The sequence below is a fragment of the Centruroides vittatus genome, unplaced genomic scaffold (genome assembly GCF_030686945.1).
Source record: "Centruroides vittatus isolate TY-2023 unplaced genomic scaffold, ASM3068694v2 contig_482, whole genome shotgun sequence".
NCBI lineage: Eukaryota > Metazoa > Arthropoda > Arachnida > Scorpiones > Buthidae > Centruroides > Centruroides vittatus.
In genome coordinates, this window is record NW_027122272.1 from 558,050 (window position 1) to 580,554 (window position 22,505).

The 22,505-nt window shown below is 31.2% G+C and overlaps 1 protein-coding gene across 1 annotated transcript; it reads left to right on the plus strand.

Moving 5' to 3' along the window:
- Nucleotides 1-22,412, plus strand: LOC136977885 (uncharacterized). The gene is made up of 7 exons (XM_067273476.1): nucleotides 1-469; nucleotides 14,767-15,063; nucleotides 15,536-15,640; nucleotides 15,707-16,015; nucleotides 18,136-18,252; nucleotides 21,934-22,051; nucleotides 22,148-22,412. Exons 1-7 carry the CDS (start codon nucleotides 385-387, stop codon nucleotides 22,215-22,217), a joined length of 1,101 nt encoding a protein of 366 aa, XP_067129577.1. The 5' UTR covers nucleotides 1-384; the 3' UTR covers nucleotides 22,218-22,412.
- The last annotated feature ends 93 nt before the right edge of the window (nucleotides 22,413-22,505 follow it).

The following is a 22,505-nucleotide window of genomic DNA, read 5'->3' on the forward strand; positions in this document are numbered from 1 at the left end:
TCATTATCATCATTGAAAATTTCGGAATAATAATTGAAAATGTAAGAAACTTTAAATTAAGTATAGGATAATTTTTAGTTTGATTGAAAATATTTCAGAATATAAACAATTATAAATTATAATAATTTTAATATGATATTTGGTCTTCAACGAAGAATTTAATTATACAGATTTGTTTTCTAGGAACCATGAAAGCCATCATAAGCAATAACAGAATTTCATTCAAAAGTTTAAATAATAAATAAAGAAACATGTAAATTATAAATTCTCTTGTGATTTATCGAATTTGTACAAGACAAGTGTGATAAGATAATCTATAGATCTGTCCATTATCACGTCAAAAGCTGGTTATACAGACAAACTCTAGCTTCGTTCTTAGTTAATATGCTCAATTTCTTTTGTTCACCTTTATTAGCTTCGGTTATTGGCGTGACATTTTTTCAAATTTGCCAAACTTATAACGATGAAAGTGAGTATTTCGAATTTCTTAAATATTTATTTAATAGTAATAGTAATTATTTATATCTTGCAATAATATACGTTATAGTTGATAAGTTTTTAACATCGAGCTTTAGAATCAGTTTTTAAAAGAAAACTGATTCTAAAGCTCGATATAGAATTAAATTTATTTTTTACTTTGCAAGCACAAAATAAATTTTTATTTTCTACGTGTAATATTAATATGTATATATTAATATGATAGATATTTCATATAGAAATATGTATGTATTAATATATATAAGCTGAAACTTCTGTAAAACATCAAATAACGTCCGCTGAAATGAAGGTAAAGTGTTGCGTGTCTTACTTTTAGATGTTAATAGCGAGGTTGAGGCCGAAGTTTTAAACGCGAAAACGTGTACGTCGGACGTTCAGCGCAGCTGTCCTGTAAGCCTAGAAGTTTGACAATGCCGTTTGGAATGTTGAGCATGATTCCACTGACTTTCCAAACACCATTGTCAAACTTCTAGGCTTACAGGACAGCTGCGCTGACCGTCCGACGTACACGTTTTCGCGTTTAAAACTTCGGCCTCAACCTCGCTAATGTTTCATAGTTTGCTTGAAGCTTCACGAGAGGGGGGCAGTTTTTTTCGGGCCCGGGATTTTTTTTCTAGGCCAGAGAAAACTTAGATTCTTTTAGTGATTCATACTGGTATAAAATTAACATTATTTTTACTAACATAAAATAAACTTTTTAAGATTGATTTTTATTAATTAAGAAACATTCTGCTTATTTCATATGTTCAAAATACAAAAGGCTAAAGGAACCCGCTAAGAGATAAAAGGGATCCACTCTACCCTCGAACTCCTTACAAGCTGTCGACGGCCCTGAACGCCCGCACTCATTTCTATAACTTAACTTTAATGAACTAATATGCAAATATTTTTAAATTTAAATTAATACTTAAATTTTATTAGATATATTTGTTAATTTAAAATTTTATAATTATTTTTTGAAATTAAAAGACATTAATTAAAGCTAAAAGAATTATATGAATTAATTACAACGTAAGATTTGTTTCTTATTAAATTCTTTTGTGGCAAAATTATTCGAATTTGAAATGGAGAATAACCTACGAAAGACCGATGAAAATATAAAGGAAATAGGTTTATTTATTTTAAATTCTTCATAAATAGCGAAAATAATAACAACCTTCTTTTCAAATATTGGATATAGACCTAGTTTTATCGTAACACGTATTATCATGTAAAGGTATGACGATAAATGATATGATATGTATGATAAATGCATATTAACGGAGATAGTTAATTAAATGGCTGAGTTTCAGATGAAATTTATTCTTTGCCTTGAGATAATCTATTATAAATTACTAAGAATACTTTGAGATAATCTATTATAGATTATCTCAAAGTATTCTTTAATTTATTTATTTAAATGGCTTAATGTTTTTAAATATCCTCTTTCTCTGTTATACGATTCATATATTAAGTTAGTGTCACCTGTTTCTAATAGAATACTTTCTTAAAGAAAATTAAAACCAATTTTGTATTTGAATCGGAAAAATGGGATTATTTTTTACATTTTTTTCTGTACACGAACGTTTTATTTTTATACAGTTCTTTCCAGATAAGTTGCAATTCCATGCAATGATCATGGGATTAATTAACACACTGCTGACGTTTGAGTATACTTCATTCGCAAGCGATGCGGATTTTTCTGCGTCCAGTAGCGCACGTTACTGAAGTTTACTTCGACGCAAACGTAAAAGGATGCTTCATCCGTGTAAGCAAATTCACCTGGGAAATGTAGGGTCCTTGTTGCCAAGATCCATAAATATTTCTGCAAAGTTTATCCTTGCATTGTAGTCTTCAGGAAGAAGCTCTTGATGACATTGGCCGTGTCTTCTACAGATGATGACAGAAACCTCTTGAGGATCGTATGTACAGACGTTGACCTAATTTCTTCCTCCAGAGCTACACGGCGATTGGAAGTACAGTAGTTTTGTTTACTGTGAATTTGGCTATGATGTCCATAGCTGCGTCGTCCGTCGTACAACTTATGGGCCTCCCAGATGCTGGCGCATCATCCAAGACATTCGTGCGTCGAAATTTAGCTACCATTCTTAAGATTGTATTATGTTGGAGATAGGGCCGATTGGGATGCAATGCATAGAACCGCACTGCGACATCCCTTATACTGCATCCCTGAAGGTAAAGTTGTAACATCTCGCTTCTTTCAGTTTTCGTTTATCTCATTCTGTCACACGCTGTTTGCACTCTGCTAAACCGACTCTAAATACCTGTCTGGTATAATAAGATACTACCGCCATAGACACAGCAATTTGCGTAATTACCATAACACGGATGCTTGCGATGTACATTACATCTTACTATTAATTATTGAAAATGGACATCAGGAATTACAATGGGCTTTCAAACATTGTCATTGTAGACAATTTTTGAAAACCCGTTGTAACCATACAATCTGCAAGCCTATCACAGACGGGAGATACATTTGATCACCCGCGAGGTTAAGCCTGACAACATTAAGAATGCCGTCTAACACGACCCTGCAGCAAAGCACTGACGTCGTCATTGCTTTGCATTCTTGTTTCGTCAGGCACTCCTATGGTGCGGTTTTTTAACCTTTTTTGCTTAGATGGCCGGATGGCCTAGAGCAGGGATGGCGAACCTTTTTGAGTCCGCGTGCCATATTGTAAGCATACTTAGCTTTAAAGATGTTAATGCGTGCTCAAAGTCTTAGACTTCGAATAATGATATTTAAAGAAATTAAACGAATACGCTTTAATTGGAATAAATGTAAAAAATCTGATTGATAAAAGGATGATCAGGTGATAAACAGAAAGAATGATTGAAAGGGACAGAAATCATATGATACATTACGTGCCAGATGATTTCTCTTACGTGCCAGTTTGAGCACGCGTGCCATAGGTTCGCCACCCCTGGCCTAGAGGTTAAGATGGCAACTTACCGCTCTGGGAGACCCTGGATCGAGTGTGGACGGATCGAAAAATCCCCAGAAAATTTTGGGGGTGGTCCGTCTGGATATGTCGGGCCCCATTCCTCACCACCTGTCCACGTCACTGTGGGCCTGGTCGAACCCATGATGGGCTTTCTAAAAGAGGCCTTCTTAGTGCCCACAAGGCGTAAAGAGTTAAAAAACCTTTTTCGCTCTGTGGATACTAAGAGGGCTTCTTTTAGCAGCTTATTATAGATTCAGCCAGGCCCACAATCTTTCTCATTCGTGATTAATTACCATTCAGCCAGGCTGAATGGTAATTAATTACGAATGAGAAAGATCACAGTCATTAGTTTGATTCTAACTTTTGGTAAATATAAAGCATTATATCATATTTAGTTAATTTTACGACACCAATATTTACTACATATAATAAGAGAAAATAAAGAACAACATTCTACGCAGAAAGAAAAAAAAAATTAAAAATGTCGAGGACATGTTACAAATTTGGCAGTGTTGATAGACTTCTCACATGCAATATGAGAAGTATCTCAGAGATCAGTTATGATCATTGAACACATCATTCATCGCTTATTTTTACAGTTTTTTCTATTTCTGTATAGAACGCTATGTTCAAATATCTTGTAACTGAGGAAACCTAAAATAAAATAAAGTAGGCGAGAGTATTTCTTAATATAAAAAGCTCATAACATTGTTATTGTATTTTATCTTATTAGGCCCAATGTATTTGTTTACAATGTCAGGATTTATATCTTTACCCCGTATTTACTTTTTGTAGGAATTATTTTTCTAGTTTAAATAGATAAATATTATCTGTTTAACCAGTAGAATCAAATGATTCAGTAAAGATTATCAATAAACATCCATTTTGCTTATCTAACAATAAATAATGTTACAAGTACATCGAATCTCCAGTAACGGTCATCTCTAAATGGCGGCCAATGTTTTAGAAATGTTGAATGCATATAAATTAATTAACTTACAGTCACTACCAACAACTGCCATTGCTTATGTTCCCGTTAGTGGCCGTTGTTTAGAGGTTTGATTGTAATTACTTTCCTGTTGTTTGTAAAAATTCTTATTTTAAATATATTTTTTTAATTTGTTATGGAAGACATATTGGATTTCTAATAGGAAAAAATGATGTAATTGAATATAAAAATTTCACATAAAAAGTAACTAGATTATAACTTGTTTAAAATGTTTTTAAACTGTTAAGATAATGCAACATATCATGTAACATATTCTTATTTTCTTCGTTAATATTTTAAAATTTATGCCAAATGCATCTTAGTTCATTGTTTTGAAAAATTATGGCCCAATAATCATATTTTGAATAAATAATAATCGGCATTTTACCACACAACGAGTCAGTAATAGTTTTTTCATATAAGGTTTATTTGGCGATCTGGAGAGGAGGATACCTCCCGGGAGGACTCTTATGGGAAATTGGCCTTATTTAGATGTTACTAACGTGAAGGAAACCTGAAAAACTCCAAATGGCCAGCCCGTTGGCGAGGCTCAAACCCACGACCAATGTTTAGTGGTTTTATCCACTCTGGCACTGGCACTTTTTCATGCATTTCTTATATCCTTTTATTTTGATGATCAAGGATCTGGAATATAAAAAACTGAAGTACAAAGTACCTTCGGCTTTTTCGCCGTTATAACTGGTACAGATTGAAAATACGGGAAAATCTCAATTTAAAGCTACTATTTGTTCTCCCTTTGAAAGTAGTACTAAATCAAATGTGAGATAAATTGAACTATATTAATACAATACGAATTATACACAATAGTGAGATGTACAGTACATGCATATTTGAAATTTAGAGATTGAAACTCACGCAATTTCTTGACAACAATGCGTTTTACAACGCACATCGTATATTTAGTAATTCACAAGTAGGCTAATGAAAAATTCTCTATTTAATATTTGTGATGAATATCTGTGGGCAAGTATTCAGTAGCGCTAATTAGGAGGGCGCAATAACGCGGTTTGACTGTATATTCTTATGCATAATAAGCATATTAAATAAAATTTTAAAATAAATTTTATTTGCAACTTGTATCTTTAAAACAAATTTTATAAATGAAACTAAAAAGATAATATTATGACTAACATGTACATGTAGATATTAAAATATTTTATTGTAATTTAATTTCATAGATGATATATTTCAAATACAATTTTTATTATAAAATTTTTCTTCTGCTTTTCTAGATTTTTTTTGTATTATTAAGATTACATTTTAGATGACAGAAGAAATAAAAGCACTTATACCTAGATTTTTATATTTTAAATGTAAAGTGTTTTTATTTGTATGTTTTTGTAATAATTTATTTATGCATTTCGCCTTCTTTCTTCGGCCACTGATAAAGCCGAAGAAAGAAGGCGAAATGCAAGAATGTTTTTGGGATTCGAAACAATTTGGTCGCTATCTGTCAACCCATTTGTTTTCTAACAGGAAGGATGGCAGATTTCAAAAATTCAGTAGAAAATAAATTCCTATATAGAGGATTAGCAAAAAAGTCTCAGATCGCTCCTCGAATTGAAAGCATGGAAAAAAACTCACTAATCGAATTAAATTCCCATGTGCAACCAACTCTGCCTGGTAAGCAAAATGATACAGAAAGCCATTTAGTCTGTGCACTCACTTTTTATGACATTTTCCCCTAATATGTCATCATTCACACGTCGACTTAATAGACCTAAATAACACAATGCTTTTATGAGACACGTGATGAGATAGAATAATAATATACCACCTTTATTGTACTAAACTTGAATTAATTGCATTCAGTGGGCTGTAGAGGGTATCGTCGAAGAATTAAACTGCAATAAATACATAATAATACATTAATGAGCTTATCTGATCAAATAAAATCTATCCATCAATGCTCGAAACTGCAAGTAGGCTGAATGAGAGAGATGGTCATTAGCTTTCACCAGGATGCAGCAAAAATGGCGTTATTGGCAATTAATAAAAATAAGCACTATGCTATTTTGAGCAACTCTCCCATAAGTTACCTTCAGTAATCGGTTCATATTGATTTCATAATTATTTTCTTCTAATCTAATAAAATTCTATAGATAAAATAGATCAATATCTTTTTAAAGAATTTAACATTTCAACACAGACTATAGTGTAAATGAAACTGTTTCTTAATCCTAAGTTTGCTGATAAAATGTCTGCAGCAATGTTTGAGACATGATCTATTGATAACAGTATGATCATGCCACTTCCTTTGTTTGCTTAGCTGCCACTTTTTCCACTAGTAGCGCTTCGATCGCACGTCGTCCAATTTTTGTAATAAGTAAGCGGGAAAACGAGGGTTTAGTTTTTTATTTAGCGTGGTTTTCTGCCATTTTTTTCACAGTAATTTAACTAAGGTGAATATAGATTACTACGATAAGTTCAATATTTGTATCCAAAGCTACAAATAATGCAAATTCATATTTTATTTTAGTTGAAGTTGAGAATAATGCCCAGATGTTTTGCACCTGGTTGTAAGTCAGGCTACACTGTATAAAAAGGTGATGGAAAATCTGAAAAAAGGCATGTTTTAAAGCCAAACATTGATGAAGTAAATCTATGGAATCATCACATACCGCGATTTGATCGAAATTTAACAACAAAGTCAAGTGTATGCGACCATTATTTTGATGACAGGTTTTTGAAAACATTTAAGCACACAATAAACGGTAAGGTTGTTAGATTCCTCGTGAGAAGTGGGATTTAACACCTGATCTATTTCCACCAAATTTCACAGTGCCTTACTTATGTAAAAAGTTGCCTACTAAAATATTTCACCATCAAAATGAAAAAGAGTAATCAAATCTGAATCATTACAACACAAGCCAGTTCCCAAATTTTATTGGTTCTACGAACATCAGAGTCAAAGTTCAACTCCCCAGTTCCGACGTGTTCGATTCTTGCTCGAGACTTATCTCGTTTAATATCATCGTGACAAGTTTTTTCAATAAATTTCTTTCTATAATAAACGTCCTTAAACTCGGTGAGGGATTCGGAACCTGTGTGGAGCCTCATATTACTACCATTCACTACTTGAAATACATTACCAATCAATTTTTTGAAAGGTTTAATCAGTCATAACTCTTTATCTCTGATTACTAGATTTTACTCATCACTAGTCTCCACCTTGTAGTCTCATTTAAGCTTGATTGTAAAATATTACATCTGTCCCATTTAATTAACCTACCTTTGCAATTGCTTTATTTTGAAATAAATACCTTTACTCATATTTTGTGTTGTTAATTGGTTGAAAAATTATTAATTTTATATATATATATATTGTTTTTGCCACTTTTTATTTTTAATAATTCTTTGTCCTGACATTTATTTTACAAAATAAAATAGTAGAAAATAATCGTAAAAATAATGCAAAAAGTCTTGTAGTTAGTAATTCTTTTTGTTGTTCTGGGAAAACAGTTATAATCCTTTATTAATAAAGCATTGATGGGAGAAAACGAGCTAAATACGATCAAACGCCATCTACTGGCAGAAAGTGGCGTATTACAGATTTTAAAAGATAGTGGAGTGACCATACTGCTATTCATAGATCATAGTTTGAAAAGCTATCTAAAAGCTTTCATTATCAACTCTGAAAATAAAAAATAAAAAATTAATATTTAAACAGATAATTTATATTTGATAATAAAAATTCAGTACAGTGGATCCTCGCTTAACGAGCATAATTCGTTCCAGAGTCTTACTCGTAATGCGAAATGCTCGTTAAGCAAAACACTTTTTTCCATAGAAATTAATGTAAAATACGATAATGCGTTCCATGCTGGAAAAAAATACTCAAATATTTTATGTATAACGTTTATTCAAAGAAAATTATACAATATACATTGTTAAGAAACGTGAATGATGATCATCATTTCTTTTAGCACGAAATGAACCAACCTGGAATGCGAATTCGATTTGCAGAAAACAAAAAATTACAGATAATCACTGATGAAGACGCCAAACGGTATGCTCGATATGCCAAATTCTTGGGTTATGTAAAGGCTATAATTAAATATTAGAAATTAATTAATTTGACTAGAGGTAGGCAGTTATGCTGCCATCTCGTATTAAATTTAATAATTATAAATAAATAATTTTTAATTTAGACATTTTTAAAATTTAATTTGGAATTGGTCGTTAAATTTAGTACGAGATGGCGTGTTTATTATATAACGGGCTATCATTATCGATATGTAATATGTGTGAACACAAGTTTGAAAAAATGTGTGATCACGAGCGACACTAAGATGCTAGCGGAAAGAGTGCTAGACACAGACTGATGGAGAATGCGCACAATCCAAGATTTCCCCTCTCCTTGTCACTCGTTAAGCGAGTCAAATTTTTACAATTTGTTTTACTCGTTATCCGAAGTTTCCGTTAAGCGAGGTTTCACTGTACTTTCAAAATTAAAGTTTGATTAAATGTCCTTATTGATAAGAATAATGAGTGAATAAAGTTCGATGCGCACTTAGAAAGGACTGATTGACCCTTACCAAATAAAATGGCGTTCAACTTCTGTCCGGAATTTCAGTTATGGCGATGTAACTGTATGTTTTACATAGTTCCTATTTAAGTTTCCTTCTCTGGGTACCCCTCTCCTCACACTGACACTTATAGTTTTGGCAGCGATGCTATGCCTGCAGAATAGAAGTCTTTTGGTTGGATCCACTGTATGACACTTTCAGCATTCTGGGTGAATCTCCTGTTTCCCGAAGCTTCTTTCAAAAGGTCAATGGATGGAAATTGCACGGTAACAAATCTGTGCTATAGACCGGGTGATCTTGCGCAGGACCGCGTTTCGCACCAGCTAAAAAACTTTTAACTCATCAGACAGAAAATTTAGCGCATTACTGACACTGACTGATAACATTAGTACTAGATTTAACTTTTATTTGTTTAAAATGATCTTCACCCAATTTTGGCGCCAGTTTAAAAAAAAAAATGATTTCTTTTTGACGTTCCACTAACTCAGTTGTGGCTTGGCAAAACTTCATTTGATGGTAATCCATTTTTTTCTTTTATACCAGCAGATATTCTAATGATTTTGTTGTTCATCAGCATTGCTTTTATATTTTAAAACAAATGCTCAACATCGACAAATATATATACAAATCTATCTTCGCGAATTGAGTGATGGATTTTACAATTTGTGACTGAATGTCTTCCCGCTACAACATTCAATATCCTCTAGACAGCTCGATTACAAACACCCATTTCGAGTTTATCAGATTTTTTTTTTTTTCTTATATGAAAAACTCAATTTAAAACCTTCGCCAAAACAATACATTATTCAATCTAAAAAAATAACGAAAAATCAAAAAGATAAAGAAATTAAATATATCTAAGTATAAAACGATCATGTCTTTAAAAGCCTTTCAATTGTTACAACATTGCATAAAAGTGATAAAACACTCGATGCTTTGATCTAAAGACTTTTTTAACATGAACAGTTATATGGAATCCGTAAAAGTAAAAAACAACATACATTTTACTTATTTTATTGTATTATACTGATGGAGAACCGGACTTGACGAAATTTTTGAGAGAAAATTTTTCGTCTTTTGAAAGTTAAATTAGTTAAAATTCCAGCGAAAACAAAATTTTCAATTTAATTACCGTAGAATGATCGCATCTCTCTCCCCGAAGTCACTTCCTTTCCCAGGGGACTCATCGAATGTGCCACCGGGAACTGACTACAAATATTTACTATTGGTCGAAATTAATAACGTGGCTAAAATGAGGGCATCGAAACCAAAGGGGAAGGACCCCGATATAAAAGGATTGAATCGCGGACAAGAAGGTGGTCAGGAGTCCGAGAGTTCGCCGACCTCCTCCTTTTCATGTGAGTGCTCCATCGCTGATCCCTTCGACCGCCGTTCGCCGTAGACGCCTTAGCAACGGTCATTTGATAGTGAACTGTACCTTCAAGGAGCTTAACTCTACCCAACCTAGCTGAAACCTCTTCACCTCGTCATCAGGACGTTTTGCGACCTCAAGACTTCGATCAAGGCAGTGGCGTAGCGTGGGTGTCAGCCGCCGGGGGCGGAGGAAAATTTCGCCCCCTCTTAAATAAAATACGGGGAATCCCTACAAGTCAGTACAGACTTGACAACACCGTCTGTACAGTACAGACGGTGTTGTCAGTCGCTACATGAGCAAGATGTCATTATTATACAATTATTTAAAGAAAGGGGATTCCCCAGTTTCGTCACAGAATAAGTAATGAAAAATTCCGTGCCCATTTCAATCGGTCCGAATCGTAGGTGCGATAAAAATATGAAATGAAATTGTTCAAATTTTTACAAGTTATTATTATTTATTGTGAAAAAATGCCGCTCCCTAAAAGTGCCGCCCGGGGCGGGCCGCCCCTGCCGCCCCTGCCGCCCCCACTACGCTATGCGACTGGATCAAGGACCAATCAATGTATTTAACATCGCGCGTAATAATGTGAGCTCTCTCTCAGCTAGGAACGCGTTAACTCCATATCTACTAGTATAAAGTCCAATAGATTATGTTACGTTGTATCTATATTATCCAGTACGTTACGCTACTAGAGCTCATCTATTTTGCCGGTATATAAAAATTAAACGAAATATTATTGTAAACATATGTGTAAATAGATATAGAAATAAACGGCTATTATTTCGTTATAATCGAGTAGTAGCGCGCACTTCTTTCTGACGCATTGTCTCTCACGCCATCTCTATCCTGGACCCCTAGTGTCTACATACGCAACCGCTTGCGCAAAACCGAAACCGCAGTCAACTAGGTTTCTGTGTCTGCCTTAAAAGACACAGTGGTGTCAGTTCTGACAGGCATCACCGGTCTGGTGCCGACCCTCTGGTCACACTACTAATGCTGTTTTATAAAGTAATTTTAGAAATTATTATAATATATATATATGATTTCAATGGGGAAATGAATGGACGAGACCGAGTTTCCCGTTTTAAAGTGACTTAAAGAAGCACAAGTGAATCGTATTTAATCATTTTTATTTAAAATTTCTGGTGCATTTACATTCAAAAGTATAGAATATATTAGTTAATTAATGGTTTTTTAGACCAAAACCTTATTATTTTATCAATAAATTGAGACAGGCATCGATAAAAAGAGGGCCGTGCAAATTGGATGTGCAGTACCTATGTATGGGAGCCCGAAAACAAAAAAAATGTAATGGTTACACTAAGCAAGTATTAATTAAACATAATATTTAAATATACTGTATAATGTATTTATATTAATATATTATTCTTGTTTCGATAGAGACAAAAACCTTGCACCCGGGCCTCCTAATACTTTTGTACGTCCCTGACTAGTTTAATAAGATTTTTGAAACATCAGTAAAAGAAGTATGCTTAAATGTTAATAAATTAAAACATAGTTCTATATTTTTCTTCACTATAAATATTTAATACATTTAATTTTATTTATTCTTCTATTCCAATGTAAACGTCATTTACTTGGATAATTCTATCGAGAGTCGTGGCAGTGACACCACGCCAAGTAAAGAAAGTCACTGACTGGCTGCATATACAGAAATCACAGTTAGCGATTTTCGGGGGTCGATTTCTCCGCCCCCAAACGCCTACAGTAATCTTGCATGTCTCGTTCAAAAGATAAAAATTGTTTTCTTAGGTAGTGTGCAAAATTTAAGATTTTTCTACAAAGGGGTTGTCAAAATATAAGCCAAAAGAAATATAAGTGCAAAAATCGCCAAAATGTATTTTCATCATCATCCGACACTGCATACAATTTTTTTTTTATAGGTATCCACAAGGTTTTTATTACTGTTTCTTATGTTTCGATTAAAAGCGTCAAGCTTATCTTACTAAAGAAAACATAAGATTAAAAAAAAGTAGACTGTAGTCTAAATTGTCATAATTTTTTACTTGGCGCAATTTTTTACATCTCAGATGTTTTTGTTTGGATTATGTTTTTCTAGACAGTGGGTGGTAAAACCGAAGAAGAAAATCAGATAATTAACTCCTATTATTAGATTGATTTATATCTATTATTGATTCACGATATAGGATATTTAATCAAGTATCATTACAATGGTATATACATAATCATGTTGCATCATTACAACAAGAAAGATAAAAATTGAGCAATATGATAATCTAATCTAATCTAATACAAAAAACCTAAACAGAAATATTAGCTACTGAGTTAAACTTTTAAATACGTATTTACGTTAATCAATAACATAAGTTTTATCTTCGATTTGGGGTTTTATATATACTACCAGTGGTGATATTCGGCGGGTTCGCACAGGTTCGCCCGAACCCGTTGTTAAAATTTTCAGTTTCCCGAACCTTGTTAAACACACGGAACATTTCTCAGTGGGTTTGTTTTTATAAAAAAAATATATTAAAATATGCGTATTATACTCTGTAATGCTACTAAACTAGAGCCTTATACCCCGTTCGTACCGAGCATTTCAATCTAGATTGTGAGCAAGGTCAGGGAGTATGTCTTGGTGCGATCTCTCTCGACCGTTTCAATCGAGGTTTAATCGCGATCGATTCAAGAGAGTTCTTGAAAGTAGATCCAGTCATAAGAGAGATCCCAGAATGCCACGCGCGCGAGATAATACAAGATGGCTGTCGAACACGTGTCGCGCTATGGACAGCGAAAGAAAACGTATAATGTATCTCGAGAGATGATGACACGTGTGTATTTCGAGAAGCGCCATTTCGCGGTAAAGATTACCCCTGCCTAAAAAAAAAAAAAAAAAAAAAGGTCGACAGCCCTAAAATATTATCGTTACCAGCCCTTCACCCATGGCTCGTTACGTTCCAAGTACGCCACTGATTGTTAGATATACGGTTGCAAGAAAAGATATTATATTTATTTCTATTCAAAACTTCCATTTCGTTTGTCGGAGATTGTCAGGGAAAAATTTTCTGCTAGCGAACCCCTTGTTAAATATTTCGAATATCACCACTGTATAATACTGTATATACTGTAAAACCCTAATTATTTCTTCTTACTTATTTCATTGTCAAATTATGAAAGTTAATAATTGAAATTTTTTTATTATATTAATAAAGTAAGCAAGTCAGCTATCAAAATAAAAATAAAATGTTTTAACTAGAAGAATTGAAAAAAATTAAGAAATAAACTATGAAATTTAGACAAATGAAACACTGAAATTTCATAGTTTATTTCTTGATTTTTTGAATTTAAATTAAATCTATACATATTTATTATACCTATTTTTAACTTTCAACATTTTGACTTCCAATAAGTCATATATAAAAAAAATATCGGTTAACAGTGGGATTGCCCAGAGGATTTTACCTCTGGGCAACGCTGATTAGATCCTGACAGGTATCGTACCCGGTGATAGAATAAAACCACCACTGGGTAAACCCTCCTAAGGCCGATGTCATTAGAAATTTTAAAATTCCCAGTAAGTTATTTAAAAATGGATTTACGCAGTTTTGTGTATGTGTTTTTCAAACGTTCTAATAATAAAATTGACCATTCTAACAAGTCTATTCTTTAATAAAATTAAAAAGAGATACAACTTAATATAACTTGACTTATTAAAATTTAATTAATAGAAACAATAAATATATAATTAATACTACTAATTATAATTAAAGTTATTAATTACTGTAGCATGCACTGTACAGTACATTATTTTTAAAACAGTTGAGTAGATATGAAGGGTTTTCCACAGAGCCCAACTCAAATATTTTTACAAATATAGTCTTAAATAAGTTCAAAGTTGTTTAGGCTCTGTGAAAAACCATTTATATCTACTAAACTGCTTTAAAAAAAAAACATACTGTACAGTACATACTATATTTATAAATTACCAAATATATATACTGTATATAATTTGGCAAACTCCTTTGATGGATATACGATTTAAGCTTTGTATGCTATTTAATTACCGTTTTCCCTCGATTCTAAGAGGCATTATAATTTTGAAACAGAATTTTAAAATATTTTTATTAAGGGATTTAATTTAAGATCTTCCCGGAACCCTTAGGCAGATTGGAGACTCCTCTACTTAAATTTACGATATCATAACCTAATAGCGTCCAGTTGAAGCTATAAAAGTATAAATTACGATAGAGCAATTTTATTGTTAAAGTTGTATATCTAAGCCGGGGCAAATTTTAATTCTTTAAATATTTATTTTTAATTTTCATTAAAAATAAATATTTAAAGAATTAATATAGATTTAAATTATTAAATATGTAAACAGTCCAAAGTTTTTATTTTTATTTTATAATTATTAAAATTTTATAGATGATTTTCACTCAATTACAACAGTAGTAGCTTTTCCAAATCGAGTGAATTTGAAAAACTGCACATCCAGCATATTTTGCATAGTGAAATCGATAAAGAAGCCTGAGATTTATTGGGTTAGCAACATTTCAGGATTGATCAATAATTCGGACATTGTCACTGTGGATTCAGGATTAGGCAACAGTTACGTTAGTAAACTTTTCATAAATGAATGCTTCAGAAATGCTACCTACACTTGTATTTCTAGTAACGAGAATCAGACGGAAATGGATTCAACAACGGTCATATTAAAACTCAGTAAGTTAATTAAGATTTTATTATATACTATTTCAATTAATTAGTTGATTAAAGATCAATAATAATACATTTCATTCTTTAAGATTTATAAAAAAATTTACAGTGTATTCTAGTCACGATTTATAAACTCTCAATGTGTTTAAGAAGAATTAGAATAATTGCCCCGAGATGAATCTTTCTATCTTTCTATCTTTCTAAGTGTTTGTTCAATATAATACAGAAAACATTGCCTGAATTACTGATTAAGCTTGAATGGCAAATCTAAGAGAATTATTTGTTCTTTACAAGTTATATTTTAAAATAATAATGCCTTTTTACTATTAAAATAGTATAGTAAAAAAATTCATATTTAATTACAATTGTATTTATTATGTATTTATATTAGTAATAATGTGATAACCTACGAAATATTTCAAAATGTATTTAAATAAATGCATTATATATTGATGAAATATTTTCTTTGAGTATATAGAAGAATGGGAATGTCTAGATCAGAGCGATTGCAAACCTTACAGAAATTCTGTGTGTCAAAATTATCAATGTATATGCATAAACGAAACATCTTGTACCGGCAAAAGTAAGTTAATTTATGTAAAAAATTGGCTCATATGAAATTGTTTTCTCATTTACTCTTTTTGTTTAGATTCTCCACCAATTATTAATGATTTACAGCCTTTCAATAACGATCCAACAATAGTGCCAAATAGTTGTTATAAGCATCTCATATGTAAAACACAGGGCTACGATACCACAATTTCGTGGGGTCTGGTAGACCAAGGCATATTTAAACCTAGCGATGAATGGCATAACACTTATTCTTATCGAAAAGAAAATGGAATTCTGATCAGTGAACTAACTATTTTGAAATGTAGAAAATATGCCACATATTTTTGCGTAGCGGCCAATAGATACGGAAGAGTTGCCTCTCATTATACTGTTCGAATGAAACTTGGTAAGATTCCTATAGTTAATAATTTCCGATAATTTTAATTTGAGATTAGCAATAAGTAGTAGACTGATTAAAATAGAAATAAGAATATAACATACCAATTAACTAAATAATTTAAATAACGGAAAATGGCCGACATATTGCAGTTTTATGACTATTTTCATTATAATATGGGAACTCGATTATCCGAACTTGATGGGAGAGTGGGATCTTTCGGATAATCCAGAAACTCGTTTGTTTTTGTGTTTCGGGTATATCAAGTACCGTGCATTTAATGTTTTATAAACTTTAAATACTGTTATGCAATTATTGTATTAGAAGGTAAATTTAAATTTACTCAAAATTGTGGGTTTGGTCGAACTCATAATGAGCTTGTTAACAAACAGGTCCTCTTAGTGCCCACAGGGTGGAAAAAGTTTTAAAAAATCTGAGAAATTAATTATTTCAAAAATATTTTTTTTTCATTCAGGTATACGAAATTGAAACATTTAGATTTCTTTTGAAGTTACAACGAATTAGATATTACAAATCGCTCAAGGTTTCTGCCTGCCTTACTGTACTACTACTCGATTTTTTGACAAAAGCTACTAACTGTTGCTTTGATATTAACATACATTTTTTCTGATGAAGAATTATCCAATTTATGCAATTATGAAATCAAACCGCCATCATTGTATCATCTGAATTTTCAGAGCCATTCTGAAAATTATTTTTAAAAATAACTGTACAAAGCGTATTAATAGCAGGTAAAAATTAGTTAAGAAAAACCCAAAAGTGAATGTATGTTAATAAACAGATGCTAAATATAGATTGCACACCTTTGTGCTTGTTTCTTCTTCTATAAGTTTTTCTATTGAACTAAACTAAAATCAAATTTCAGGCCCAGTGTACTGAACTGATTAAAAAACTTTTCTGTTTTTTGTTTTTTTTTTGCAAATTGAAGATAAAAGAAATAATCATAAATCTTTCCTTATTAGTATAAATTATCTAAAACAGATTTCTTTGTAAAAATCGCTGGCAGAATTACAATTTAATAAAGTAAAATTACATTACAGATGGATACTAGTCCTATCTTCACTGCTTGCCATGTCCAATCACCAGGAACAACTATTTCCATTGCAGGGACAACCTTTCTTAAAATAATTTTTAATAAGTTCATGTTATACATTTTATTATAATTAATTAATAAATACTGTTAATTTGCATTCAGTATTATTTGGCTACTGAATTTATTGATTTATTTTTACAGTATTCGTTAATTACCAGTCAAACATCAACAACGGCCAGCGTAATGCAATCAAATTAAACTATTGTATTATGAGCATTTTTGAGACTGCTAGCACAAAAGAGAAACATAAGAAAGACCTATTTATCCGAATATAATGATAAGAATAATCAAATTATGATTTCCATAAGAGAGACAATTTATGATACATTATAAAAAGTATGTTTTGATATCTTCTAATTTTGATAACATTATCCTTGTTTGCAATAAGCGTAGCCCACTGTATAAATCAGTGATTCTTAAACTTTTTTGGATCACCGGCCCCCCTTGGTTGTGACTGTTAGTAGTAGTGCCCTCTGTTCTGTGTACACGGGCGAGGACCCCTGTGGGGTACTGGTGTAGGGGTAGGAAGCCTAAGCCCCCTTGGATAATTCAAACGCCCCACAGGGGGGATATCGCCCACTTTGAAAAGTACTGGTATAAATAGAACTTTTAAGTAAGCTAAATCGAATGCTTGTTAGAAAATTATAGCATATCATTGCAAATTCTGAAGATATGTTACTGAAATTTGGGAGATAGAGTACAGGATTTTCCAATTTTAATCCCTGTCCAAAATTCCACGAGAACTGTTCTGACATTCATAAAGATTTAAATCCATTTAAATCAATACTCTAGTAGTATACTTTCTACTTTTTATGAGATGAAACCACCAGAATCATTCTTCACTTAAAGACTTGATGTAACAAGTCCTTAAATAAAGATTCTCGTAAACATTTTTAATGTTTAATAATAATAGTTAAAGATCTTTAACTAAGATAACAAGATTCGAAATAATTTTATAACAATAAAGCAAACGATTTTCTGTAAAGTTAATGATTTTTCCGAAACAATTTTCCAGAAAAATTTCAATGCTGGGATGACGATGATTGCAGGTTATATGATGGTATTTGTCGTTTAAACATATGCTCCTGTAAAAATGGTCAAGCAGTATCGTCAAATAACTGTACTGTTACTAGTAAGTTATAAATTTATCTTTTTTGATTACATATATTTTTAAGGATAATAATCACAAAATACTGTATAGCTATATAAATTTCTAGACAATATATTTTAAAACTTTCATTATTTACTATTTAAGTTATATTTTATATTGAATTAACTGTAAATTTATAAATCGAGATAACTGATAAAATATGAAGATAGGAGACTTTTGCAAGGATTTAAGAAGCAGTTTGAACTATGATCAACCTCAATTTTTGCTTATTACTGAAGACTTTGACTTGCCTGTAATCATCCATTTGTTTTTGAGAAGTGGAAGCTTTGATTTATTAACGAATGAAAAACCTTCAGTTTTATTAGCGCGAAATCCAACACTCTAACAATTACCAAGTTATATTGTCATTGATTCCGGGAAAAGATTCATTCTTTTAATATATTCAACTAAGTTGTGAAGTGAAATAAATAAATAAAAACTAAAAATTGATGATGCTTTGACTTAAAACAACTTACCATATTTTATTTACCGTATATACTCGAGTAATAGTCGATCCCATGTAAAAGTCGACCCTAGTATTTCATGAACAACAGGTCAACATATTAGGCCTACTGTAATTCATTATGTTTTTGTTTTTATTCGTTTAGAGATCAGTTGGGCTTTTGCTACTGATTCGGCACTTTGGATTCTAGCTTGAATTTCAGCCACTCAATAGTAGTATCCATGTAATAGTCGAGCCCATAAATTTGACCTTACAAATTGGTTTAAAGAATTCGACTTTTACATAAATATATACGGTACTCCTAGTCATGACATTTTAATGATACTGGTTAAATAAAAATCATTTACAATTTTAAATACTAATAAAAAATAATTCTTTCGATAAATAAATGAAAGATTTGAATAGCTTTAATACCTTGTATTGAAAATTTATTATTATTAATATTCTATATTTTTATATTAATAATTATTATAAAAATATTATACAAAAACATATTTTTAAACTAAATTAAACTTATTTTCATCTGTTTGCGCACTTTATTGGAAGAAAGTTTTATAAACAAAACCTTATATGATTTTGCCTTTAAAAATCAGCCGCAAATTTTTACGCCAGTTTGGGTAAACAAATGCAAAGATAAGTAATTAAATGTTAAACGAGTATTTTTTAATTACTCATTAATCATTCAAAAAACTTCTTTATAGAAGAAATAATTCTATTTATTTGAAAAAAGTAATTGTAACAAATATTACTGGTTAACATTTTGTAATATCTTTATTTTATACACTAAAACGTGTGTTTCATTAAAATACTTTAAGAGATAATAAACGCTGTTATAAACAGAGTTAAAGCGAATCAATAATTAATTTTTGCGTAATATTTTCACCACGCTGATGGTATGATATATCTAGGCCTATACATTTGCGACTTCATCTAATTTGAGAGAAGTTGAAGAAAAGTTCTAAGCAAAATTTTATTCGTTTTCTGTAAGGTTGTTCTGTGCCAAATGATATTGTAGTAAAAAGATGTTAATCTTTAAAAATATTTTTACTGGATACCCCGCGTTTCTTTATGCAGCGAGTGTAGCGAAATGACGTCACGAGCAGTGTTGGCCAATTAGAAACCAGTTTCAGTGTGTTCGATGTAAAGCGCTTCTCGAGTGCTGCATAAAGAAACGCGGGGATATTATTTTCATAACTTCAGATCGATATTTTATTAGATATAGCATAAATTCAAAGCACAATTTTAACTAACTTTTCATTACAGTTTCTCAATATTTGCATAATTTTATAAGATCTGAAGGTATAACTAGACCACTTTTATCTTTCGGTTCAATTACCCTTTGTTTTTAATCACCAAGGGCCAATTTAATACATAATGAACAATTTGACTTTTATAAAAAAAAAAATATCTTAAATATATACAGTAGCAGATTATATTGTATGAATATTCTCAGAAAATATAGAGGTTCCAATTCAGTGATATATGAATGATCTGTTACAAGAATTAATAAAGTCGACACACGTTTGATCTATATCTGGGTATTTTTATTTGTTCTCTATTTTTTCTCTCTCATGGCTTAAATCCATGAAACCTGTAATTCTTTATCGCAGAAAGATAAATTGAAAAATTATAAAGTGTTTTAGTAGAATGAAAAATGAGATCTTTAATAAAATGAAGAGTATCTCATCATTTTATCAAAGACCTTATACAGGAAGAAAACTAAAGATTTTCAATTAGAATGAACACAGTTGTAAGGAGCATCTGGCTAAATACTAAAATAATAAAAACATTTTCATCTACTAAAATAAGAATTATCAAATCAGGAATTTCTTGTTTTGTGCTGTGGACACCCTTAAGAGTCTGGCGTAACCTGTAGATCCCATCCTCAACTAAAAAAATAAAATGTAGTTAAATAAGAATTTCACATTGCAGTATTTTGTGTAAAGTTTTCTAAATTTTAAAATTCCATTTTTTGAAAAATTCAATCAATGATGTGATCGGCCATAAATAACTCTTACCTACATTCATTATTAAAAGCTAAATTTCAGTTACAGTAGAGGTTAGCGAAAATAAACTTGTAAATCCTTTCCCATATAAGATCACAGACCTCCAAGGGATTCGTAGACCACAGGTGAAAACCCCCCTTTACTAAATGAAGGCAAAATGTTATTTAAAATATAAACAATGAAAACTAATATTGTGTATAACAGTCAGTATAGTTATTGTAATTCGAAAATATTTTTAATTCACTACTTATCTGCGAAATGTAATTTCAGAACGTATTTTAAATTGTGCAGTTTTATACAGCATACGACATCAACATTTTAAGAAAAATTGATTTAAATTTTTCATTTGTTGATAGCAGTGTATGTGCAGCAACGATTTTCTATCAACATAGAAAATGTTTCCTTTAGCTTCACATCGGAGGCGCTGAATCATAGTGAGAAGTCCTTGATACTTCTATCACGTTGATGATTCATGCCGAACTATTTTATATAGCAAACTAGCCTGGAAAAACTGATTATAACAGCTTTGGATAATTATCCTAGCTGTTATCTTTTACCTTAGTGATTTCGTTATTTATTGTATAATTTAATTTCTAAGCATTTTATGTTGTTTTTATTGTATTATTTGGACACTCTTCAATTGGAAACTGTTGCTTCTTCGCAGCAAACAACCAAAGACAACAGGCTGGTCAGCCTTGCAGCTTCTATGTTTAGGGTCGGGTTAACTTTTCTCTAATGCGTGAATATACTTTCAGGACCACTTACTTCGTTTGACTTCTAATTGTTTTCCCTTTATGATACTTTCAGAGCAAGGAAAAATATGTAGCGAAGGCAGTGGCACATTCGCACTGTCAGTCGTCATTTTCTAAACAATATACAGCTCTACAAAAAATCAAAGTGAACGTTATAGAGTAATGAAAGTGATTTGCATAATGATTTCGGTGACGTTTGAATTATAGAAAGTCTAGCAAGTACATTGTGTCCAGAACAATTATTATCTAGGATAAAATGGTGAATAAGAAGTGATAAATTTGCAAATTGAAAAATTATATGAATACTTTGAAAAATTTCAATTTCTAATCTTCTTACCAAATATCAAAATGATTTTATGTTCTTTAAAAATAGATAATAATTTAATGATAAAGCAGCAAAAATATTTCTAATAATGTCTTATTTGATAACTTGTTTTTCCAGAAATAATCAAAAAACTTTCAGAAGAGGGATTAAGCAAAGCCGAGACGAATGGAATTATTATTTCCACTATTCTTGGAGCAATTTTAATAACGAATGCAATAATTTTCATTATTTATAGGTAAAATAATTTTTAAAATTTTAAAACCCAATTTTTTTCCATAAATAAATTTTTAAATTATAATTACGAATCTTTAAACCTAATCTCTATTTTCAGAGTTTCGAAAAAAAGAACAAAATCTTCGGCTGCTGAATTAACTGAATCAATGAGATCAAATAAATATTAATAATCTGGATTATATTTGTAAAAATCTCAATCATCGAAAATCATAGAAATATTTCTTTTAAATTAAAGTATATATATTTACATTTTAAACTTCTGTACAAGTTTCCTTATAAAATACGGGCTTAAAAAGGAATTAAGTTAGAAAAAATAATACTTTCAAAATTATTTTCCTTCCATTTTATCAGGGTATAAATGTCACGCATCACATAATATATAGACAATAGTATTGATATTTAGCGCAGAATTAATATATTTATTAAATTTAAAAAAGACTATTTGTATATATTTG